Below are 26,167 nucleotides of genomic sequence, written 5' to 3' on the forward strand. Positions count from 1 at the left end.
CTTTGTAAACTCCTTTTCCAGGGCATAAGGCGATGAAAATTTACAGACATGAAACTCAAATCAAACATCACGTCAAGGTCTGATGTTCACTTGATTCATCAGGACCTGAATATCATCGGCCTTTGAATGTAGAACGAGAAATTTTTGTCTGTAGGAAAGGATTTCAAACTTCAATGTGACTGGAAAAGCAGCAAGACACACACATACACCCGAGTGAGAATGATCCAGTGAACTGACTGTGAAAAGAGCTTTAACCAGTTACAGAGCCTGAAAAACACCACATCATTCTCAGCAGAGAGAAAGTGTACCCCTTTTTCTGTGTGTGGACGAGGCTTCAACTGATCATTCAACCTGGAGAAGCACAAGGACACCCGCACCATGGAGAAACCATGGAAATGTGGGGACTGTGGGAAGGGATTCAATTATCCATCCAAGACAGAAACTCATCGATGCAGTCACACTGGGGAGAGACCGTTCATCTGTTCTGATTGTGGGAAGGGATTCACTCAGTTATCTACCTTGTTAACACACCAGCGAGTTCACACTGGGGAGAGACCATTCACCTGCTCCATATGTGGAAAGGACTTTATTAAATCATCTACCCAGACTGAACACAAGCGAGTTCACACTGGGGAGAGACCATTCACCTGCTCTGTGTGTGGGAAGGACTTTACTAAATCATCTACCCTGACTGAACACAAGCGAGTTCACACTGGGGAGAGACCATTCAGTTGCTCTCACTGCGGGAAGAGATTTGGACGGTCATCCAATCTCACTGAACATCTCCGTGTTCACACTGGGGAGAGACCGTTCACCTGCCCCGTGTGTGAGAAGGGATTCACTTGTTTAACCAACCTCACATCACACCAACTTGTTCACACTGATCAGAGACCTTTTCAATGTTCTGTCTGTGATTCTGGCTTCAAAAGCACAAGGGATCTGCTGATACACCAACGCAGTCATGCCGGGGAGAGGCCCTGCTGTCTGTCCTGAATGATTTCATTTCACTAACAAATGTTGAAATGTTTGCTCCACACCCACAGGGTTTCATCTGTTTAAAGCCACAAACAGAAAGGTCCAGTTTTCTCCTGGAGTTTGAGACAAATCAGCTTCTAAAATGATGCAGAGTTTCAGCAAATGAGGGAGATCCAGGCTCAGCTCCGCCCCTCATTCACTCCGATTGGTTGGAGGACCATCCGATTCCCCTCTTGGTCCTCCAGTCCTGTCCCATCTTTCTATTGGTCCGGCGCTGCCGTCAATCACTCCCCGGGCATTGTGATCTGGAGCATGCGCAGTGCAGGTGATGTCCATGGACAGACGCTTGTTTGTCTCATCTTCAGGCGGGAAGGAGGCGGATAAGCGGAGGCAGCGTTAGGGGCAGTGGGTGGGAGGGGAGGCTTCACAAACACCCAGTGGAGGCCTCAACACCCCCAGTAAGAAAGTACCGGGCCCGCCTTTGCACCGAACGGAACGGCAGCTGCGGGCTTTCTCCCGGTGCCAGGCCCGAGTGGACCAATGTGGGTTAATGAAGGAAATGCAGCAATGGGTTTGTTAATGAGAAATCACCTTTAACTCACTTTACTGATCCTGGAGCAGGAGGAGAGAATGGTGTGAATTTTTATCCTGGACTGACAGGGATGGATTTTGGAAACACCTTTTACAGGGGGTGAGAAGGGGAGGATTTACAGACAGGAAAGTCAAACCAAACATCACATTCCGAGCAGACCCGATTCATCAGGACCTGGATATTATCAGCCTTCGAGCTTAAGCATTGAGTTCCAGGTCATTACCACTCACTGTATAAAAAAAAGTTATTCCTCACATTCCCTCTTTATCCCTTCCCAAAATCTTAAATCCGTGTCCATAATTTTTTTTTTACAATCAAATAATGGGAACAGCTTTTCTTTATCTACCTTATCTAAACCTATTATTAACTTGTGCACCTCTATCAAATCTCCCCTCAATCTCCTTTGCTCCAAGGAGAACAAGCCCAGTTTCTCCAACCTAACATTGCAACTAAAATCCCTCATCCCTGGAACTATTCTGATAAACCTCCTCTGCATCCTCTCAAGGACCCTCACATCCTTCATAATGTGTGGTGATCACTGGTTTGCACAGACCCAGATGTTCTGTGTTCGTGTCTGTGATGTCATCACGCACCGACAATTGCTCAGTGACATCACCCCGCTCCCCGGGTATTTCCTCAACTGGGAGATTTTTCTCTGACTCCAGTGCTTCTGATATCTTTCCAGCTGCAGGCTCCAGCAGGAGATTTTAATATTGAAAAGTGAAATTGTTTCAGATGTGAGTATTTTTGACTATTGCTTTTCGTGAGAGATTCCATGGCTCTGGGGCTGGTCTGATTCCTCTGCTGTGGATCTGAATCCATGTCCATCCATTGCTCTGTTTCAACTCTCTCTTCCCTGATCACCTCTCTGCCATTGTCTAACTTCCTCTGTCTCTAATAATGAATGTATTTTAGTTCTGTTTAGCATTTTACTGTTTCTTCTGCCGACCATGTCTAAATGAGGTTTCCACTGCTGCCCATCCCCTGACCATGTGCTGCTGGCTTCCCAGCTCTTTCGCTTTTGAGCTTATATTGATCATCAAGTTCTGCACCATTTTTATTGCCTGTTCATTCATTCTACAGACCTGAATAATTAACTCTGTTTCTCTCTCCACCAATACCAGTATATATTGCCAGTCAACAGTTGCTTGTGGAGAAGATGATGTTTGACCTTCTTGAATCGCTGCAGTCCATGTGGTGAAGATGCTCCCACAATGCTGTTAGGTAAGGAGTTACAGGATTTTCACCCAATGATGATGTAGGAAAGGTGATGTATGTCCAAATCAACAGAAAGAATTTGTGTTTATCTGGCACCTTTAACATAAAGCATTCAAGGGCATTTCACAAAATTTTACAAAGCTACATTTAACAATGAGCCACACGATGAGATATCAGGACATAAATTTGGTGAAAGAGGTTGGTTTAAGGTGTGTCTTAAAAGAGAAAAGCAAGTTAGAGAGGTTTGGGAGCAATTTCCAAAGCTTAGGCCATCAATGATGGAGCAATTAAAATCGGGAATGCTTAAGAGGGTGGAATTGGATGAGTGCAGATATTTTGGAGGGGTGTGTGGCTGGAGGATATTACAGAGATAGGGATTATCGCAACCATGGAGGAAAACCATGGCTGCTGATCTTAAAATGTTGCTGCCTCTGAATTGGGAGCCTTTGTAGATCAGCAATCACAGGGGTGATGGATGAACAAGACTTGGTCCAAGTAAGCACAAGAGCAGCAGAGTTTTGGGTGGTGGAGATTGAATCTGGAAGGATGGCTGGGAGTGCGTTAGGGTTGTTAAGTCCAGAGGTGACAAAGGATTGGATGATGGTTTCAGCAGCAAATGAGCTGAGACTGGGATGCAGTCAGGCGATGTTACTGAGGTGGAAATAGGCAGCCTTGGTGATGATGCGGATATGTAGTTAGAAACTCATCGTGGGGTGAAATATTTCACCATGGGTGTGAACAATCAGATTCAGTGTCAGGCAGTTCCCAGGGAGAGGGATGGAGTCAGTGACTAGGCAGTGGAGTTTGTAGCAGGGACTGAAGACAATGTCTTCAGTCTTCCCAATATTTACTGAGGAAAGCTTATGTATTGAGCGATGCTTATTGGGGAAAGCGGTGATGTGGCAGATTTAAAGGAGAAAGGAACAGCACCTAGAGAGAACTGTTAACAGTATTTGTTAACATGGGAACCAAGAGATGAAGTTGAATATTTAGCAGTTCAAGTGACAAAAGTATTGAGGAAGCAAGAGGTGGGTGTCATGGACAAGTTAAGTTCAGAGAGGGTATATAGGAGACAGGAGAGAAACTAGAGAAAGATGTTCGGGGCTTGGGCAGGGGGAAGCTTCAGAGGAACTTTGGCCAGGTGGGCGAGTGGAAGGGAAGGAAGCAGTGGAGGCAGCTGAATGGATGATCTTGATCTTAGTGACAAAAGTCTGTGAGCTCCTCTCTCTTACTATTGGAAGTGAGGGTGGAGGAGACAGTGAAAAAAGGTTTAAGAAAGATGATTTGCATGAGAGAAAAAGCCTGGGGTTATATTTGCATTGGAGGATGATCCTAGAATAGTGAACAGTTATAGCAGGTGAGAAAAGAAACCTATAGTGCGTTAGGTGCTTCAGCAAGATCTGGGGGTGGATGGTTAAACCAGTTGTCCGCCGTTCAAGTCTGCATCCCTTGGAGCTAAATGAACGGACATGAGGGTTGTACTGGGGGGAGTGTCCAGGGTGAGAGAGAGTCAAGGCTTCACTCGGAACTAGAGCATCAAAGGTGGACATGAGGGTGTGGGTCACCGTTTAAAAATAAGGGGCCACTCATTTAAGACAGAGAAGAGGATTTTTTTCTTTCAGAAGGTTGTGGAATTCCCTTCCTCAAAGGGCAGTGGAAGCAGAGTCTTTGAATATTTTTGAGGCAGAGTTAGATAGATTCTTGATAAACAAGGGGGTGAAAGGTTATCGGGGGTAGGCGGGAGGTTACAATCAGACCAGCCATGATCTTATTGAATGGCGGAGGAGGCTCGGGGGTCCAAGTGGCCGACTCCTGCTCCTAAATTGTGTGTTTGTATGTTAAATGGAGGAAATTTCTCCTCATGCAGTGCTAGATGTCAGACGTCAGGACGGTGTGTGAGTTGGAGAGGAACTTGCAGGTGAAGGCGTTTGTATCCACCTGCTACTCTGGTCCTTCTAGGTGTTGGAGGTTGAGAGTTTGGGAGATTCTGTCAAAGTTCTGGTCGAGTTGTAGATATATAAAATCTCTCTCTCCGCCCTTTGCCCCTCTCACCTCGCTCTCTCTCTCTCTCCACCCATAGAGGCCAGAGTCTTGTGCATGCCCAGACCGGGTGACAGGTTCTTTACCCTGAAGGACATTGGTGATCTAGTTGCATTTTTACGACAATCCAGCAGTTTTCATGGTCACTTTCTCCCAGTGCCAGCCCCACAAATGACCAGATTCATTCAACTCGATTTCACAACCTGCCTTTGTGTTTTTGTGGGTTCTCTCTCACTCCCTTTTTTCTGTTTTCAATCAATTTCACAGGATATTAGAAGGGGAGGATTTGCAGTCAGGAAACTGAAATCAAACATCACATCAGGATCTGGCAAAGTTGTCCAATTAATTGTATCCTGAATATTACCGGATTTTGAACATGGAAGGAAAAAGAACCGTTCACGTTGGAGAGGAACCATACACTTGTTCTGTCCTGTCGAGACACAAGCAGAGTCACACTGGGGAGAAACTGTGGAAATGTGGTGATTGTGGGAAGGGATTCAATTATCCAGTTAGGCTGGAAATTCATCGGCGCATTCACACCGGGGAGAGGCCGTTTACCTGCCCCAAGTGTAGAAAGGGATTCACTACCTCATCCCATCTGCTGACGCACCAGCGCACTCACACTGGGGAGAGACCGTTCAGCTGCTCCAAGTGTGGGAAGGGATTTACTCAGTCATCCAACCTGCTGACACACCAGCGGATGCACACTGGAGAGAGGCCCTTCACCTGCTCCGAGTGTGGGAAGGGATTCACCATTTCAGCCCACCTGCTGAGACACCAGCGAGTTCACTCTGATGAGAGACCTTTTAAATGCCCAGACTGTGGGAAGTGCTATAAAAGTTCTGGGGAACTGATGTCCCATCAACGTGTTCACACTGACGAGAGACCGTTCAGATGCTCTCACTGTGGGACTGGGTTCAAGCAATCATCTGACCTCACTGTACACCAGCGCACTCACACTGGGGAGAAGCCGTTCCCATGCTCCGTGTGTGGGAAGAGATTCAATCAGACATGCACCCTTCTGCGACACCACCAAGTTCACACTAGGGAGAGACCATTCACCTGTTCCATGTGTGGGAAGAGATTTGGTCGGTCATCCACACTGCTGAGACACCAGCAAGTTCACAAGTGACTATAGTGATTGGATTTTTCTGTTAATCACATCCAGGACTGAATAGAAGAGCAGCAAGTTCAGGAGAGACAGAATCTGACTGGAGAAGCTGTTTCTCACAGATTCTGTCTCTCCCACATTCGGGGGCAACTTTTTTTCAATGGTCACCCCAGTGACTGAATATTCATGGGGTTTTGGGGGCTTTTGTGGGGAGAGTTTTCCTGCCGCCTCTGTGTATTTTGCAGTTCCTCTGATTAGCATCGACAATTAGAAAGTGCTGATTAATCCTTGCTGACAATTCTTAGTGACTTCCACATTCTTCACAGTGACACCTCCATCATGAAATTAAATTATCAAGGAAGGTTAAACAAAACAGTAAAATATTTTACCGGCACATCAATAAAAGCTTCATCAATCAACATCGATATTGATGATGTTTGGAAGTCGCTGATTCAATCATTTCTGACACAGCAGCAGCAACATTTGGTAAAGGTGGAACCCACAACAAAGGCTGGTTTGAGACCCACTCAGCAGAGATGAATCTGTCATTGAAGCAAAAAGCAAAGCCAACCTGATGCACAACATAAACCCGACAGCTAGAACACTGCATAACTTGAAAGTCTCCTAGACAGTTGTGCAAAAGACAGGGAGGAGCTGTGTAAGTAAACACTAGATCAGCCTGTGTCAAGAAATCCAAACTGCCTGTCACAACGGGAACTATGTGCCACGTATGATGGGATCAAGAGGGCGCTTGGTCCGACCATCATCAAAGTTGCCCCTCCCATGAAATGGGCAGATGGTGAACTGCTGACTGACAGAAGTGAGCAGGTTGTCACTGGGTTTAACACTGGGAGCTGTAATCCCTGTGAGACAGACATCTCCCAGTCTCTGTTTAACTCTCCCCAGCAGCTTCCTGTCAGGGCTGAGTTGGACGAGGAAACCTCATCACTTGAGCTGAAAAAGGCCATTGATTGTTCAGCAAGCAGAAAGGCAACCGGCAAGGATGGAATTCCAGCTGAACTGCTCAAGCACAGAAAGTCCCATCTACTGTCACACCTTCATCATCTCCTCCTCTGTTGGAAGGTAGGATCCGTTCTACAGGACATGTGTGAAGCAAAAATCATCACAGTAAACAAAAACAAAGGTGACAGAGAAGATTGCAACAACTACAGGGGCATCTCACTCCCTAACGTCACTGGGAAGACCTTCACTAGCATCATGCTTAAAGACTTCATCTATTTGCAGACTGTGTGTATCCAGAAGCAGAGTGCAGTTTCTGTGCTGGCAGATCTACAGAGGACATGATCGTCTCCAAACACCAGCTCCAAGAGAAGTGCACGATTAGTATTTAATCTAAAATGCTGCCAGTTCCTGGGCTGAGAAATGTGAAAAGTTATAATTACTGAGTGAAAGTAAACCTTTAAGAATGAATCACAATTGACTTGTACAATTGGAAAAGGCACAAAAAATGTGATTCCCTGAAGATAAGCTTCACCCTTGAGGTTATGCTTCGGAGCTCACAAGTTGTGGGAAGCCCCATCCTCTTTAACACTTTTTGGTCTAAGATGGTTGAAGCTCTGTTTACCTGTGAAAGCTCACTTCTTTAGTTTTATTTTTCTTCAGCTTTATTATAGTCATTTGGAAAGACACCTGAAGAAACACCAAAAAAAACACTAACAGAGATTCATAGAGTTATACAGCACAGAAACAGGCCCTTCAGCCCATCATGTCCATACTGGCCGCACCTATCTATTCCAGTCTAGTTTTCCAGCACTTGGCCTGTGTGGGGCCACTGTATGCTCTGGCATTTCAAGAGCTCATCTAAATACTTCTTAAATGTTGCCCGGGCTCCTGCCTCTACCACCCCCTCAGGCAGCGTGTTCCAGATTCCAACCACTCTCTGGGTGAAATTTTTTTTTCCTCAAATCCTCTCTAAAGTTCCCGCTCCTTATCTTAAATCTATGCCTCCTGGTTATTGACACCTCTGCTAAGGGGGAAAGTTTCTTCCTATCTACCCTATCTCTGCCCCTCATAATTTTGTACACCTCTGTCAGGTCCCCCCTCAGCCTTCTCTGCTATAAGGAAAACAACCCTAGCCTATCCAGTCTCTCTTCATAGCTGAAATCCTCCAGCCCAGGCAACATCCTGGTGAATCTCCTCTGCACCCTCTCCAGTGCAATCACATCTTTCCTCTAGTGTGGCAACCAGAACTGCACACAGTACTCCAGCTGTGGGACCCTTGCTGTTTGTAGTGTACATTAATGATTTAGACGTGGAATATAGGAGGTATGATCAGTACGTTCACAGGTGACACGAAAATTGGTGGCGTCATAAATAGTGAGGAGGAAAGCCTTAGATTACAGGACGATATAGATGGGCTGGTAAGATGGGCAGAGCAGTGGCAAATGGAATTTAATCCTGAGAAGCCCACTTGCATTTTAAAAAGCTCTAACATAACCTCCCTGCTCTTATATTCCATGCCTCAGCTAATAAAGGCAAGTATCCCATATGCCGTCTTCACCTTATCTACCTGTGCTGCTGCCTTCAGGGATCTATGGACATGGACACCAATGTCCCTCCGATCCTCTGTACTTCCTCGGGTCCTACCAATTATTGTGTATTCCCTTGCCGTGTTAGTCCTCCCAAAAAGCAAGTTTCTCAGGATTAAATTCCATTTGCCACTGCTCTGCCCATCTTACCAGCCCATCTGGTGGTGGTGGGTGTGGGATAATTCAGGAAAGAGTAAATTCAAAAGCAGCAAGGGAAATGTCAAGCTCCAGAGCAATGTTTGGGTAAAAGTAAGCAGAGTGGGTCAGGAAAAGATAATGAGAATAACACAGGGAACAGAGCATAACCGTCAGGTGGATAAGGGGAAAGCAGTTTATATTTTCAAAAAGCTTTTGATAAGGTGTCACAGAAGAGGTCATTACACAAAATTAGGTCTCATGTGATGGAGACAATATCTTAGCATGTATTGAGGGTCAGTTAACAGACATAAAACAGAGGTTCGGAATAAATGGGACATTTTCAGGTTGGCAGACTATAACTGGCAGGCACCACGAGGATCAGTAATTGGGAATCAGCTATTTGCAATCTATATTATTTACCTAGACGGTGGGACTGAGTGTAACATATCCAGATTTGCTGACAATGCAAAGTTAGGTGGGAAAGTAAATAGTGTGGAGGACAGAGTCCACAGAGGGATATAGACAGGTTGGGTGAGTGGGTAACAACATGGCAGATGGAATACAATGTGGTGAAGTGTGAAGTTATCCACTTCACTGGGGAGAAAAAATAAAACAAAAGCAAAATAATTTTCAAATGGTGAAAGACTGGGAAATGGTTGTATTCAGAGAGACCTGGCTGCCCTTGTACATGAATTACGGAAGCTTAACATTCAGGTAGAGCAAGTAATTAGGAAGGCAACTGGTATGTTAGCCTATATTACAAAGGGATTGGAATACAAGTGTAAATAAGTCTTATACAATTATATGTTAAGTTCCAATAGTTATTTAGAAATGAAGACCAAAGCCAAGACTAACTCCTTCAGACAGAATTTTATTGCTTGTTATAAAACTCTCCACAGAGCCAACTAGTCTCAACTGTTATCCCTTTTATACAACCGAATGGGTACTTAGTTAAACAACTTAATAATTAGCAATTGGACTTCTTTAACTGTTTCCTTCCCTAACAGATTCCCCTCTTCTTAAAAATAAAATAACCTTTAAGTTCATATAATCACACAAAAAAAAAGTAATAACAAACATCAGTATATAGTTCTGATGAAGAGTCACATGGACTCGAAACGTTAACTGTGTTCCTCTCCGCAGATGCTGTCAGACCTGCTGAGTTTTTCCAGCTATTTTTGTTTTTGTTTCAGATTTCCAGCATCCGCAGTATTTTGCTTTTATTTTTGCTTTTATCAATATATATTGTTTCATTCAATAAATTCACCTTATTCTCCTCCTTAAAAAAAGACCACACATGTACAGATATGTCCACAGAAAAGGAGTATTTTTTTCTTAAAGAGAAAGACATCCCTCTTTGAAGATCTCTAATCACTTCTTGGAGCTTGCTCCTCTTTTGGTGAAGCAGTCAGATAATTGGTAGCTGCTATCAATCCATTCGATCTTGACAACCTTATTCTCGAGCATCTTTTTTAAGCTTGCAATGTCAATTCACAATCTCTTCCCATTAACGCACTTCATAGAGTGAACATTTTCCCAAAGTGACTTATTATCTATGAGACATTCGATAGGTACCATCCCTGAATACCCTTTTCCATTTAAAACGTCTTCCAGTATCTTTGATAGATAGAATGCCATATCTATCACCTCAACAAGGGCAACAGTCTCCGCTGCTAACGTACTTTTTACAACTCCTTGCATCTTTTTAGATTCCAATGTCAAAGGGAAACATTTGCCTTTTTCACCATAAGAAATATTATAAATCCTCCCACACTTGAAAACCCATCATATAGATGTGCATAAGACACATCACTAAACACAATCCATTTCATTTTTCTAACATCACCCAGAGATGGAATTTCAAACACACTGTTCCATTTTTAATGTTGTCAATGATTTGTTTTCCAGAATAATCCCTTCAACCTTGGGATCGTTCATTTTAGTGCTTAATTCCAAAATGTCAGAACTGACATCAAGCCTTGTTTGTTTGCCTAGCCAACTGAGTTGCCCAATTAGACTTCTGCATTCCTTTTTTTCAATTTCAGAAGCCGCGGTATCTTTCTGGGAGGCCCTACCATGACTAATTGCAACGGGATTGATGTTCTCTAAGTAGGATTGCTGATGTAAAAGGATATGTGATCCTTCCTGCCTGATTTCCAATCCAATGTACTTAAATGCAACAAAAGGCTGACTTCCAATTTTTAAACTCCGTTCTGAGCCCATTAATGGCAACTGTTTCAAATTCACTACTACTACCCCACACAAATCATCTAGATGCATCATAAAGATGCCTGCAAGTTCCCTCCATGGTACCAATAAAACATTGCCGGGCCTTCCAACCGAAGGCAGCCCAGCACTAACAAAACTGACCTCACTGAGAAATACCAAACTCTGGAGGCGTCATTTAAACTGTATACACATTTATTTAGCTTCCAGAGAATCCTTTCTACGTTTGGCACCTCTTTTGGTGGACGGGGAAAAATTTCCCTTTGAAGTTGGTCTCCCTGCAAAAAAGCAGCTTTAATATCAATGGACTCGCATTCCCAAGCATTTGTAGCTAATAGAGCCAAAAGGATCTCCAACATAACTTTCCCTGCTGTCGGTGAATGTACTCGCGCACCCTGGTCACGCAGTTTTTCTTCAAACCCTCATACCACTGGTCTGGCTTTAGTTTTAGAAGTCCCATCAGGAAGCACCTTTTCCATGCATATCCGCCTATGAGACAGAGCTGGTTGTCCCCTATCTGGTATACCCCAAATTCTTTCCAACTCTGTAGTTCTTGCTGTTTGGCATCCTTTATTAATTTATAGTCTAATTTGTTTGAAACTAATAAGGCTTCTCAATCACATGGGCTTCTGCTCCTTGTTACCAGTCTGTGCTATATTCCTTGACCTTGTTAAGCTATACTCTCTATCCTGCCTTCTATCATGCTCCGGATGTTATGTTTGATCTCCCTCCCATTTATAGATGTTCATTCAACAGTTCGCGATCTCCTCCGAGAGGCATGTTCACTCCCAGGCCCACTGTCTGAACTGATACTGCATTTCCATGCCTTCTACTTTTGTACTTCATGTTTCCAATCCATAGGCCTTTATCTCATACATTTAACCAGTTTTAATATTTCCAGTGGCCTTCCCTGCTCTACCTACGACCATTGCATCCCACCATTGACTGGCTCCTTCTGGCAAGCATGTAACTTTAGTGCCAGCTTTCGACATTCATCCTCTGGGACAAATCGCTTCATCTTCTTTGTCCAAAGTACTGTCTCCATCTTCAGATACCCTGTCAACTTTATCTACCTGGTCCTCACAATCGTGCAACATATGGGTATGAGAAGCACATGGTTCCTCGTCCCTTCCTACACTTTCTGAACCCGCAAATTTGTAGTCTGTGCCAACTAACCTTGATGAGTGCACCCGAATAGTGTAGTTCCCATGTTGTAAATGATTGTTTTACCATCTTTACTGATAATCTTTCCTGGACCTTTCCTCTCATTAAGTCCTTCTCTCTTACAGTATACCATGTCTCCCCGATTGAAAATAGTTTCCGATGGTCATACATTGTGTCTTAGAGCTCGCCGGATTATTTCCGAAACTTCGGCTTTAAAGAACACTCTTCTACCCGTGTGCAGTGCATTTAGATGCTCAGATAAGGTAGAGCTAATCGTAGTTCCCTCCCAAGCTGGGGGCTGACCATTCAGGGCTGAAGGAATTTTTGGGTTTCTACCGAAAAACCAACTGATATGGACTATAGCCCCCAACCATCTGCAGTGAATTCTTGGCATGGACAGCCCATGCTAGAGCTGATGATAATTTACAGCTTGGTCTATCCACCAATATTTTACGAAGCATCTCATTTATTACTGCATAATTCCTTTCACACACTCCGTTACTAAAGGGGCTTTCAGCTGCGGCATTCATAACTATTATATTCATGTTTTTGTACATATCCACAAGCTCGTCACTAGCAAATTTCCCCCATTATTGGTGAGGAATTTTGCTGGTGGTCCCAATCCAGTCCCTATCCACTTCTCCATTATCTGATCCACAATTATTTTCTCTTCTTTACTGTATATGATTGTCGGCTGGCTAAACCTTGTTGCCAAATCTACGAAATATAAAACAAAAATGTTCTTTTCTTTATCCCATACCTTTAAATCTATTGTCAGAATTTCATTGAAATGCCCCGCTAAAGGTGGACTCACTATCAGCCGTGACAGTGTCCTTCTGCATTTCTTATGTATGCCACATCTATTGCTTATCTGCTCTGTAATTTTAGTGTACTCTCCATCCCTTAGCAAAATCTTTAACCTTTGCAAAGAAGGATGGACAAACTGCTGGTGCAATTTTAACACAATTTGTTTTTCATCTTCTAAATTCCTATCCCCTGACGCTAATAACACTCCTTTAATCTGCTTAATAGAAAAGTTAGGTTTCATTAAAGGAATACAGTAGTGTCCAGATTGCGTAAATCATAAATCCACAGGTTTTCCAAATGCAATGGGGGCAGGGAGGAGGGCGAGAGCAGAGGGTAATAGAATCCCATTCCACAGGCCCCACATTTACATGGTTTTTCCCTGTTGTGGATGTCCTTGTGTCTCACTATGTTCAACAATCAGTTGAAGCCTCATATAAACGGTCTCTCCCCGTTGTAAATGGTGCAATGCTTTGTCAGGCTGTGTAACTAGCTGCAGCTCTTTCCAAAGTCATTGCACTGGAACACTCTCACTTGGGTGCGTTTGTCTCGATGCTTTGCCAGTCATACTGATGTTAGAAATATTTTCAAACAGACAAATATTTCTCCTTCCACATTCAATGGCTGATGATCATCTGGTCCTGATGAATCAATTAAGTCTATCTAGAGTCCATACCAACTCTGCAGAGGAATCCAGTCAGATCCATTCCTCCTTTATATCCTCCTCACCCTGCAAATTTATTTCCTTCAAGTGTTCATGGGATGTTTGATTTGATTTTCCCATCTGCAAGTCCTCCTTCTCCAATATGCTTGACAAGACGTTTACTAAAGCCATTACAGTACGTACACAATAGAAATTAGAAACTGATATTCCAGTTGACATAAAAAATCCTTTTCCCTCTCAAACTAGAATTCTCCTTCCCTGAAGGTGCTGATTCTCGGGTTCAGTTTCAGAGTCACAATTTGCCTCCCCAATATGTCACCCAGGTAACTAAATCTCTACGCCTAAAGTTAACTAACAATTTTGTTCAAGCGATGTCAAAATCAAATCCAGTGACTTCTACATGTACTTTGTGACAAGGTGGGGTCATTGCGCCCCTCACTCCCACTTTTCATGCCAGTCCCATGTGTTTGGAGATCGGGCTGTGGCTCAGTAATGGCAGCCGTAACTCCCACAAGTCCCCGCTTTAGGGAAACCGGTCTATCCACCGCGCAGGCGGGACGGCCCGGGAGTGCGCATGGGCAATGAAGAGAGGGGGTACGCATGTGTGGAGAAAAGCGTTTCACGGTGGCCAACATTGGAACACGTCATGGGGTCAAAGTGTCTTCATGCGGGGATTGACCAATGGGAAGAATTGGAGGACCGGAAGGACTCTTGTCTTCCAGGCAATCAGAGCGCGGGCTTTGTGTCAATGAAGATTGAGTTTAACACAGACTAAAATTTCCTCATGTCCAAATCTGAGTAAAACACTTTCTTTTCTCCCCCTTTCCATTACTTTTCTCATTCTGGGTTTAAATTGTTGACTTGCAGGAACTGAAGGGAAAGGAAGCGAATCCAGTGAGGGTGCAGACTCTGGAAAGGTTGGCCTACTCTCTCTCTCTCTTAAAGACATTGACATCGTTTGCTCACTCATCTTGGCACATTTGTTTGTCTGGCTAATGTTCACATTTAAAGGGGTCGTTTTCCCAGGGAATGGCTGATATTTAAGGGGACAGTAAATTAATATAGGACAGGTTTAAGTGAAGTGATGTTATGTGGTTCATATTAGACATATTATTTATGGTTTTCCAATTAAGTACATTTATTATTATTTCTAGTCTTGTAATATAGTACTGTAGCTATGTTATATATTTTCAGACAGTCGATATGACACAGAAGGAGTCCATTTGGCAACTAGAGTCCATACCAACTCTGCAGAGGAATCCAGTCAGATCCATTCCTCCTTTATATCCTCCTCACCCTGCAAATTTATTTCCTTCAAGTGCCCATCCAATTTTGAAATAATTGATCATCTCTGCTGCCACCATCCCCATAGGCTATAGGCTGCCTAAATAAAGTTCTTCCTCACATCCTGCGTGTATCTCTAATCAAGTAATACATTACTGTATATTACATGCATCTTTAGTCCAAAAAATATATTATATGTATTAGAATCAGTGAGCATGGACCCGTTGATCAGCATGAATTGTCACCTTCAGAAGAATTGGGGCGGTGTATATTAGGTACAGCAGAGTGAGAATGGAGGGAGAGTGTGTGGGATGGAGATTTACAGCTTTTGGGGAATGAGAGAGGAAAGAATGTTTCATAGAAACTAGAATTGTTTGTTTTGAATTTCTAACCAGTACTGACAGTGATGATTTTTGTAAACTCCTTTCACAGGATATCTGGAGGTGAGGATTTGCAGACTGAAATCTCAAAACAAACATCACACCATGATCTGACAGAGTCACTCGATTCATTGGGATGTGGATGTCATTGGCATTTGAATCTAGAAGGAGAAATGTTTATCTGTTCTGTTTGTGGAGAAGATTTCAAACATCAGTGTGACCGGGAAAGCACCAAAACACACACACACACACACCTGAGTGGGAGTGTTACAGTGAACTGACTGTGGAAAGAGCTTTAACCAGTTACACAGCCTGAAAAAACATCACAGCATTCAAACTGGGGAGAAACCGTAAATGTGCTCTGTTTGTAGATGAGTCTTCAACTGATTGTTGAACCTGGAAAGACAGAAGGACACCCACACCATGGAGAAAAGATGGAAGTGTGGGGGCTGTGGGAAGGGATTCCGTTGCCCGTCTGATCTGGAAACTCATCGACGCAGTCACACTGGGGAGAGGCCATTCACCTGCTTTGTGTGTGGGGAAGGATTCAGCAAGTCATCCACTCTGCAGTCACACCAGCGAGTTCACACTGGGGAGAGGCCATTCACCTGCTCCGAGTGTGGGAAGGGATTCACTCAGTCAACCAACCTGCTGACACACAAGCGAGTTCACACCAGGGAGAGGCCGTTCACCTGCTCTGAGTGTGGGAAAGGATTCACTCAGTCATCCAACCTGCTAACTCACCAGCGAGTTCACACTGGGGAGAGGTCATTCATTTGCTCCAAGTGTGGGAAGGGATTCACCCAGTCATCCAACCTACTGACACATCAGCGAGTTCATACAGGGGAGAGGCCGTTCACCTGCTGTGTGTGTGGGAAGGGATTTAATCGGTTATCCAGCCTGCAGGAACACCAGCGCGTTCACACTGGGGAGAGGCCATTCATCTGCCCTGTATGTGGGAAGGCATTCACTTGGTCCTCCCTTCTATTGAGACACCAGCGACTGCACCAGTGATTACAAGGGTTGATTCTGTTGTTATTGCTGCTGCGAATCACATCCAGGACTGAACCATGTTCATCCTCACAGCTGGACTGGCCGGTCTCATGACCTTGCTTCCAGTGGACTGATGCACTTTGAGACTTGTTGCGAATATCCAGTTTCATCTTTCATTTGGATCACAGAATGAAAGGGTGTTTGGAAGGAAAAAGAAATTCAGTTTGCCTTCCATTTTCTCCCAAAGCATAACTCATTGCCATGGAGATGGGCTGTGGGGATTAGAATATTTTTTAAACATTTATCTGGATGTTTCTCACGGGGGACAATTACAGATTTGGTCTTGTGTAATTTACAGTTTACTTGGAATTCATGTGAGGGGAAAAAGAAGCTGGAAGATTTGCCTAGTTTGAAGCTAGAGGAAGAAATCTCCAGTGGTCCTCACCGTGAAAGGCAGTTGGCCTTGTGTCAGAGAGCAATCAGCTTGGAAAGAGATATGAAGAGGCTGTGGGAGCCGACTGGGAAAAAGCAGTTGGTCTATCCAAAGTGAGCTGAAGAAGGCAGTGGCATCCTCACAGAGAGGAAGAGCTCTGGATATCTAAATCCCAGACTGGGGAGAAATCAAAGTAAATTCCAGAGGGCTGTGGCATACCTTGGGTTGGCCCCAAAGAAAGTGAATGAAGCCTCAAGATTTCGTAAGGTAAGGGAACCATTGGGGAGGGAGTGGTGCTTTCTTCATTTATTCATTGAGATATATATACAACAAAGTTTGTTTTTGTGTAAAAGCATGAAATTTTGTGGTGTAGTTCTTTCAGTTAATCACTGGCTGTTTAGACTTATCTTTAAACATTAACAGTCCCTACCGGGATTGTAACATTCTAGTTTGTTGCCTGGCGAGAATAGTGACCAGAAACGGTCAGTGAGAATCTCCACAGAGAGCGAGGTAGCAGAAGCCAATCAGTGTCAGAAAGAGATGCCAGCATTTATTGTCCATCCTTAATTGCCCATGAGACGGTTGTGATGATCTTCCTTCTCCAACCGCTGCAGCCCACCTTGTCCAACTTATCTGTTGTGGTATGGTGCAGCTGAGTTTCTTTCTCAGCCATTTCCGAGGAAGGTTAAGAGTCAACCACATTGCTGTGGGTCCCGAGTCACATGTAGGCTAGACCAGGGAAGGACAGCAGATTTCCTGCCCTCCAGGGTATTGGTGAACCAGGTGTAAGAGAATTCCAAAGATTCACAAACCTTCTGAGTGAAAACATTTCTCCTCATCTCAGTCTGAAATGATCGGCCCCTTATCCTGAGTCTGTGCTCCTGTGTTGTAGATTCCTCAGCTAGGAGGCAACAACCTCTCAATGTCTACTGTTCATACCCTGACACTGGCTGCACATTGGCTCCGCCAATTGTCAATTGACCCTCTGGCATCAAAGTGAGGGAGCCACATTCATGATGAATAAGTCAAGGCTGGTTGACCTTGGCGGGCTTCTTGCTGCCCCCAGTTGATGCCGCTAAACCCTCCCCTTGTCACCAGGCTTCCTCCCAGCCGTGGGATCACCATGTGGAGCAGGAACACCGGCTTTGCTCCTTGTGGCACTGAAGCCCAGTTTGGTGCCCACCTGTCCCCCCTCCCACCCAGGCAGATACCAGGGACCTGACATTGACCTCCATGGGGCCTAAAGTCAGAAGCATTTTCAAAGTAAATGCCGATGCTCCTTTAAATTGATGCATTTGTCACTGAAAGAAAAATCCAGTAAAAATCTAATTGTAATTTAGTACAGTGGCTACGTTATATATTTCCAGTTGGAGAGTCGTTACGTCACAAGCAATCCACTCAGTAACTCGGGTCCATGCCGACTCTGTAGAACAATCCAGTCAGTTCCATTCCCTCTCTCTATCCCCGTTCCCCTACAAGTTTATTTCCTTCAAATGCCCATCCAATTTCACTTTGAAATCATTTACTGTCTCTGCTTCCACCACCCTCGTAGGCAGCGAGTTCCAGGTCATGACCGCACACTGAAAATCCCCCCATATCTCTATCTTATTGAGTAGTGTATACGACACACATTTTTAGTTCAGTATATGCATGTGTGTGTATATATATATATATGATATATATCACATTCCTCATACATGGTGAAGAATTCCTTCACCTTTGCCAAGACCATACAGGACTTGCACATCGATCGCAATGCCATGTCCATGTGCTTGTTCAACATTGCGAGCCTATTCACTAATACACCGTTCAGGGAAGCCATAGAGATTTGCACCAAGTCACTATGTCATGGCAATCTAACCCTCCACCATTGTCTGAATCTGCATTCATTGAACTTATGAACTCAATAGCTCGCACAGTTGACATCTGATTTAATGACCACCATGCCTGCCCAAATGGATAGTGTTGACATGAAATCCCCCTCCAGGCCCAGCTATCACGAACATCTTTCTCAGTTTCCATGAGAAACACGTCTTTGATGGACTAACCCCTAACCTCCTACCCCTTGTGTATTCCCAAGCTGTAGATGATATACTAGTTATATTTGATTCTGCAGCTGCATCTAAGGTTTCCTTATATATCTTAATGGGTTCCAGCCGGTGCTCAAATTCCCCTTTGAAATGGAGCAGTCAAAGGAGCTCCCATTCCTCAATGTGGTGGTTGAGATACCTGCTAATGGGTTCTCTACTACCGTCTACTGCATGCCTGCCTTCACTGGTTAATATATGTGTTGCGATTCCTACATTTCCACGCACTATAAGATTGGCCTAATCAGCAATCTCGTAAACAAGGCCCTGAGCCATTTGCTCACCATGCAAGCTTGATGCCAAATAGGCTGCATCAAAGCTATCCTGCGGGTTAATGGCTACCATGACCAGACCAGGGGGTCGCTGTATAATCGCGCAAACTCATGAATGGGCCTAAGGCCTTGGGTCCTGAAAATGCCCAATCTACCTCAGATTATCCTGGAAGCATAAGGTGTCTCAAAAATTTAAGCAACACTGTTACTATGCAGTGGCAACATTAGTAATATTCTTCACTAACAGAATGCTGATGTGAAACCAAAAGGACATTCTGTCTACCACACAAATGAGTAACGTGGTATATGAATTTCAGTGCTGGGGTGTTGCCAGGTATGTAGCCCGTATGTCTCAATGACTGGCGGATCATATCAAGCAGCACATCTTTTTGGCTGTTCGCAACAGGCAAAGTACTGACTGTAGTTAACCAGACAGAGCTTGCAAAACTCAGAACATAGTGACTAACTGATGTGATTCTGCAATTGGACAACACTTACTAAACAATCCTGATTGTGCTAAGAATGAAACTAACAACCAATTTAAGATTATCAGTCAGACTCACAGTGTGGCTCACCAAGATTCAAACACCGGGCCCCATTTTTTTCAAACAGAAAGAACATGTCCATTCATTGCACCTTTTTCAACTAAACAGAAGCTTCGGGGACAGCCATTCCCTTGTTCATTCCCCAAGGCAATGAATTGACCAGTCAGAGTCAACTTGTCTGGTTTGAATTTTTAAGAAAAGCTTGGCAGTTACTGTTCCCTGGTGCATTCTCCATGGCGACAGCTCTACCAATCACAGTCCACTTGCCAACCAATCAGCACCCCTTTTTCATACCCGTTGTTCCCTTTGAGATTTGGTATTCTTGTGGATCTATCCTGATGAGGGCAAGATGAAAAGCTTCGACATCATGTCTCTTTTCTCGGCAATACTAAAGTTCTGTACTAGCAAGTGACTACCTGTTAATATCATTAATGTAGTTAATATGTTCCGAAGGAGAGTCAAATTGGACTCGAAATGTTAACTCTGTTCCCCTTTCCACAGATGCTGCCAACCTGCAGAGTTTTTCCAGCACTTTGTTTTTATTTCAGATCTCCAACATCTGCAGTATTTTGCTTTTATATTAATCTGACCCTTAAGTGATTTATTTATGGCAGTTAATAACATTTATTCAAGTACAGTGCTTACTTTGTTAATTTGTTAATAAAGTGGTGTTAATTCATTGATATTTGTCTGGACTCAATTTCGTTACCATTTTTTATTACTGACTGGGGTCTCCCTCTCTCTCTCTGCGCCTCGTGTTTCCCTCAGCACACTAACTGGGCTATCCATCAAATCTTGGGACATGCATGCTTCATACAAACAGTGAGATGGTGAGCAGGTTATTGCTGAGTAAGCGCTGCCTGATAGCACTGTTGATGAACCTTCCACTATTTTATGGCACAGTTCTAAAGAGTGAGCAGGGACAGAGGCTCCTGCGGGTCCATGTGCATTGATGGTGGAAATGGAAACAACAAGTGATTTCAAAAGGAAACTGGATGGGCACTTGTGGGAAATAAACTCACAGGGCTACAGTGACAGAATGGGCAATGGGACTGACTAGTTTGCCGTAGAGTCAGCACCATGGATTCGATGGGCCAAAAAGACCTCCTTCTCGGTCCTACTGAATCTGTGATCTAAAGAGCACAATTTCAGCTGCTCCAGTCTCTCCAACTGACTGGAGTCCTTCATCCCCAGTACCATTCAGATAAATCCTCTCTCCAGCTTCTCAAAGAGCTGCACATCTTTCCTAAAGAGTGGGGCCCGTATACGGGGTTCCGGTCTACAGTAATACAATTGAAAAGCAGGGAGGTTATGTTGAGCTTGTCTAGAACCATGGTTAGACTACACTGAGAGTAATGTCAACATTAGTGATCTCCATTTAGAACCATAGAACACTACAGCACAGAAAACAGGCCATTCGGCCCTTCTAGTCTGTGCCGAAATATTATTCCGTTAGTCCCATTGACCTGCATCTAGTCCATAACCCTCCAGACCTCTCCCATCCATGTATCTATCTAATTTATTCTTAAAACTTAAGAGTGAGCCCGCATTTACCACGTCAGATGGTAGCTCGTTCCACACTCTCACCACTCTCTGAGTGAAGAAGTTCCCTCTAATGTTCCCCCTAAACCTTTCCCCTTTCACCCTAAAGCCATGTCCTCTCATGTTTATTTCTCCTAATCTAAGTGGAAAGAGCCTACTCGCATTTACTCTGTCTATACCCCTCACATTTTATGAAAAGGAAATAGAAGCACTGGATAAGGGGCGACAAAGATTCACAAGAATAATTCCAAAGCTGAGAGCATTTAACCCTCAGGAAAGGAGAGGGCTGTTTTTCTCCAGAAAAGAGAAGACTGAAGGGTGACCTGATGGAAGTCTTTAAGATTATGAAGGGGTTCAATAATTCAACAGGGATTTCATGAGAAACCTCTTTACCCAGTGAGTGGTGAAAATGTGGAACTCACCACCACAGTGAGTGGTTGAGGTGAACAGCATGAATACATTTAAGGGGAAGCTAGATACATATATGAGGGAGAAAGGAATAGAAGGATATGCTGATGGGGGGAGATGAAGAGGGGTGGGTGGAGGCTCATGTGGAGCATAAATACTGACATAGAGCAATTGAACCGACTGGCCTGGCCCTGTGCTATAGACTCAATGGAACAGAAACAAATGTATTTATTTTAGATCTACCTATAGTGGTAGGAAGAACACTATTTACTATCCAGGATAAAATAAATGTCCTTCATCAGCTTTTGTGGATTATTTCAGTGGAAATGTGCCCACTCAGGCTCAAAGAGCATCTGCCCACTGGAAGCAAAGTCGTGAGACCGGCTAGTCCAGCAGAAAGAAACCCTCCGACCCTCCCACTTCACCAACTGTCAGAATGAACATGGTTCAGTCCTGGGTGTGATTAACAGCAGCAATAACAGCAGAATCCAACTCCTGTCATCACTTGTGAACTCGCTGGTGTCTCAGCAAGGTTGGATGACTGAGTGAATACCTTTCCACACTTGGAGCAGGTGAACAGTCTCTCCATGGTGTGAACTCGGTGGTATGCCAGTACAGAGGATGAAACACCAAATCTCCTCCCACACGCAAGGCAGGTGAATGGCCTTTCCCCGGTGTGAACTTGCTGGTGTCTCAGCAGGTGAGATGACTGAGTGAAGCCCATCCCACACACAGGTGAACAACATCTCCCCAGTGTGAACCTGTTGGTGTGTCAGCAGATGCTATGCCTGAATGAATCCCTTTCTACACAGGGAGCAGGTGAACAGCCTCACCCCAGTGTGAACTCGTTGGTGTGTCAGCAGGGTGGATGAATTACTGAATCCGTTCCCGCACTCAGGGCAGGTGAACGGTCTCCCTCCTGTGTGAACTCGCAGGCGTGTCAGCAGTTGGGACGAATTACTGAACCCTTTCCCACACATAGAGCAGGTGAATGGCCTCTCCCCAGTGTCAATATAATTCCAGTGCAGGCAGGGAAGGCAATCCCTTCCAACAGTCTTTTCCATGGTTTGTCCAAGGTGCGGTTGTCCTTGTGTCTCTCGAGGGTTGATGATCGGTTGAAGCCTCATCCACATACAGAACACGTGTACAGTTTCTCCCTGCTGTGAATGGTGTGATGTGTTTTCAGGCTATGTAACTGGTTAAAGGTCTTTCCACAGTCAGTGCACGGGAACACTCTCACTCGGGTATGTAGTCACACTGATGTTTAAAACCTTCTGAAGCAGACAGACCAGAAAACAGTTTTCCTCCTCGATTCAAAACTGATGAAATTCAAAGGCCAATGATATTCAGATCCTGATGAATCGAGTGATTCTGTCAGATGTTGATGTGACCTTTCATTTGAGATTTCTGTCTGCAATCTGTCCTGCAAAATGAGTTCACAAAAGTCATCATTGTCAGCGGAGGATAGAAATTCAGAACAGACAATTTTAGATTCCGTGGAAAACTTTTTCCTCTCTTATTCCCCAAAAGCTCTAAATCTCCACCCCACACACTCTCCATTCTCTGCTGGACTTGTTTTAGACCCTCCCAATTCTCCTGAAGGTGGTGATTCATGCTGATAGATCCATGTCGACTGCTTCTTGTATTGGACCTTAAAATTTTCATACAATAAAAAACAGGTTCCACAAAATCACCAGCATTTCCCCCCTCAGCATATTTGGCACTAATTCCAGTTACAGATTCCCACAACTCTCTGTACTTCCCAGGGAGTGTGAAGAAAGTGATTTACTCACAGATGTTGGTCAGAGGAGGAAGTTTTAGTGTTTGCGAAGCTCAAAAGAAATGTTGTTCTGTTTAAAATCAAACTGCATGACTCGGAAGAAAATAAAGCGAAGACACTTCACAAAATCCCCTCCCCTCCCCCCCCCCCCACTCCTGCAGCTGGCAGCCCAGCGCGCAGGCGCAGAAAGCACTGCTGACCCGAGCTGGCCGGAGCAGGCGCAGTGCAGCTGCCGCCAGCGGTCGCGCTCGATCTCTTTTTGGATCAGGCAGCCGCCGTAGACAGTGTGGGGTGGGAAGGGCAGTTCGCTGAGCGGCTTCTCGGCCTGTCCGGAGCCGTCAGCCGGTTACCTGGAAACCTTGGCTCGAGGAGGGGGAGGGGGGGACAATGGGTGGGGGCAAGGCTCCCGTGTCCGCGCGCCTGGCGTGCAAGATTGGAACCCGAGGACGTCAACGCGGAGCAGAGTGATTCCCATTGGCTGGTTCAGGTAGGGTTCGATTGTGGACGTAACAATGCGGAAGTTGAACAATGAGCTTCAGGCTAAAACTTCTGTGCAACATCTGTCAGCTGTGGCTCAGTTCATAGCACTCTCGCCTTTGAATCAGAGGGTTGTGGGTTCATGTCCCACTCCCGGAAACCAAGAACTGTGATTGTACTCAAAAGAGTTGCAATCTGTGACTGTTGATAACTCGAAAAGAGTATCTGTGAGGAAATCAATGTATTTATTGTATGTCTATTTATTTTCTAATTCTGGTCTTAAATTGTTGACTTGCAGGAACTAAAAGGAAAAGAGTTAGTCCAGGGAGGGTGCAGTTTAGAAAGGTTGGCGCAATCTCTACTCTCAAAGACATTGACATCCTTTGCTCTCTCATCATGACACATTTATTTGTCTGGCTAAAAGAATGGTCTCTTTCCTGATGTACAGAATTAAAGGGATGGTTTCCCCAGAAGGCTGACATTTAAGAGGACATAGTAAGGTAGGACATGTCTTGTGTATAGATAGCGTACGTCTAGTGTCATATGTTATATTCTAGATATTGTTGGTTCTCTGATAAAGTACATTATTTATTTCCAATTTTGTAATGTAGCACTGTATATGTCCAGCTATTGAGTCATTATAGCATAGAAGGAGTCCATTTAAGGGACAGTAAATTAACATCAGGCAGAGATATGTCTAGTGCTGTTATATGATACATATTATTTATGATTCTTTAATTAGGTACATTCAGTTAATTTCTAGTCTTGTATTACAGAAATGTAGTTACGTTATATATTTCCAGTCACAGAGACATTACGGTACAAAAGGGTGTCCATTCGGCAACTCAAGTCCATGCCGACTCTCTGCAAAGCAATCCAATCAGTCCCGTTTCCCCTCTTTATCCCCGTTCCTCTGCAATTTTATTTCCTTCAAATCAATTTCATGCATCCATCCAATTTCATTTTGAAATTATTGATCATCTTTTCTCCCAATACCCTCTGCGGCAGTGAGTTGCTGTATGTCTGTGTGTTCGGGACAGGAAGCAGTGAGAATGGATCTGCTGATCAGCATGAATTGGCACCTTCAGAAGAATTGGGAGGATGTTTATTAGGTCCAACAGAGTGACAATGGAGGCAGGGTGTGTGGGACAGAGATTTACAACTTTGGGGGGAATGAGAGAAGAAAGAATGTTCCATTGGTTCTGAATTTCTATCCTGTACTGACTGATGACTTTTGTAAACTTCTTTTACAGGATATTTGAAGGGGTGGAATTACGGATGGGAAACTCAAATGAAGCATCACGTTAAGATCTGATACAGCAACTTGATTCACCAAAATCTGAATATCATCAGTCTTTGATTCCATAAGAGAAAGGTTTGTCTGTTCTGTCTGCATCCATAATTTTTAAAAATTAGTATGACTGGAAAAGCACTGAGAGACACACACACACCCAAGTGAGAGTGTTCCAGTAAACTGACTGTGGAAAGAGCCTTAGCCAGTTCCACAGCCTGTTCGCACCATTTACAATGGGAAGAGACCATACACATGTTTTGTGTGTGGACCAGGCTTCAGCTGACAGTCAAGCTAGAGAGAAACAAGGACACTTGCATCATGGAGAAACCGTGGAAATGTGAGGACTGTGTGAAGGCATTCAGATCTCCATCTTTGCTGGAGATTCATCGACGCACACACACTGGGGAGAGGCCGTTCACTTGCTCAGAGTGTGGGAAGGGATTCAGCGATTCATCCAACCTGCTGGCACACCAGCGGGTTCACACTGGGGAGAGGCCGTTCACCTGCTGTGTGTGTGGGAATGGATTCAGTCAACTATCCAACCTGTTGCGACATCAGCGAGTTCACACTGGGGAGAGGCCATTCACCTGCTCCCAGTGTAGGAAGGGATTCACTCGGTTATCCAGCCTGCAGACGCACCAGCGAGTTCACACTGGGGAGAGGCCATTCACCTGCTCCATCTGTGGGCAGGGATTCAGTGATTCATCCACCCTGCGGCAGCACCAACAACTGCACAGTGGGGAGAGGCCGCTCACCTGCTCTGAATGTGGGATGGGATTCACTCAGTTATCCAGGCTGCTCAGACACCAGCCAGTTCATACTGGGGAGAGACCATTCACCTGCTCCGTGTGTGGGAAGGGGTTCACTCGGTTATCCAGCATGCTCAGACACCAGCGAGTTCACAAGTGATCACAGTCATTGGATTCTGTTGTTATTCACATCCAGTGGAAAGGTAGACTGTATGAGAATGAAGATAGCTCTAACTATTGTGGAAAGGATAGTAGAAATTAAAAATAAAGATACTCCCCAGAGTGGTAAAGAGATTATGTAGAGGATGGAAATGAGTCAAAAAGACTGATATGTTTTCACAGTCATAGAGTTGGACATTTGAAATCAGATTGTTGGAGATTAAAAAGTAAACCAGTGGCATTGGTAAAAGTGGCTGGTGTTTCTCCAGAGAAAGTTGCACCA

The 26,167-nt window shown here is 44.4% G+C and overlaps 4 protein-coding genes and 1 long non-coding RNA gene across 6 annotated transcripts in view; 3 read left to right on the plus strand and 2 right to left on the minus strand.

Moving 5' to 3' along the window:
- Window positions 1-15,259, plus strand: LOC144697708 (uncharacterized). The gene is made up of 3 exons (XM_078569716.1): window positions 1-986; window positions 5,216-5,913; window positions 15,198-15,259. Exons 1-3 carry the CDS (start codon window positions 379-381, stop codon window positions 15,257-15,259), a joined length of 1,368 nt encoding a protein of 455 aa, XP_078425842.1. The 5' UTR covers window positions 1-378.
- Window positions 1-26,167, minus strand: part of LOC144698102 (uncharacterized) — an 862,314-nt gene that overhangs the window by 573,441 nt on the left and 262,706 nt on the right. The window lies entirely within an intron of this gene.
- The window catches only part of LOC144698105 (uncharacterized), a 388,932-nt gene that overhangs the window by 339,665 nt on the left and 23,100 nt on the right, over window positions 1-26,167 (minus strand). The window lies entirely within an intron of this gene.
- Window positions 14,284-26,167, plus strand: part of LOC144697709 (uncharacterized) — a 20,100-nt gene continuing 8,216 nt past the window's right edge. Inside the window, exons 1-3 of the mRNA XM_078569717.1 lie at window positions 14,284-14,398; window positions 15,198-16,156; window positions 16,497-16,684. Of these exons, the coding sequence (XP_078425843.1) occupies window positions 15,569-16,156; window positions 16,497-16,684 (776 nt within the window). The 5' untranslated portion in view covers window positions 14,284-14,398; window positions 15,198-15,568. The remainder of the gene's footprint in view (window positions 14,399-15,197; window positions 16,157-16,496; window positions 16,685-26,167) is intronic.
- On the plus strand, window positions 23,428-25,195 carry LOC144698148 (uncharacterized). Its single transcript, XR_013580459.1, has 3 exons — window positions 23,428-23,692; window positions 23,981-24,182; window positions 24,936-25,195. It is a non-coding gene; the product is annotated as an uncharacterized LOC144698148 (long non-coding RNA).

Source organism: Cetorhinus maximus, chromosome 23, assembly GCF_964194155.1.
Source record: "Cetorhinus maximus chromosome 23, sCetMax3.hap1.1, whole genome shotgun sequence".
Taxonomy (NCBI): domain Eukaryota; kingdom Metazoa; phylum Chordata; class Chondrichthyes; order Lamniformes; family Cetorhinidae; genus Cetorhinus; species Cetorhinus maximus.

Excerpts from the sequence above, each read along its gene's own strand:
- LOC144697708 (XM_078569716.1), top strand. The coding sequence starts at position 379 with ATGGAGAAACCATGGAAATGTGGGGACTGTGGGAAGGGATTCAATTAT. Across the intron at positions 987-5,215 it reads GGGGAGAGGCCCTGCTGTCT|AACCGTTCACGTTGGAGAGG; the intron begins GTCCTGAATGAT and ends GGAAGGAAAAAG. Across the intron at positions 5,914-15,197 it reads CATGTGTGGGAAGAGATTTG|GATATCTGGAGGTGAGGATT; the intron begins GTCGGTCATCCA and ends CTCCTTTCACAG.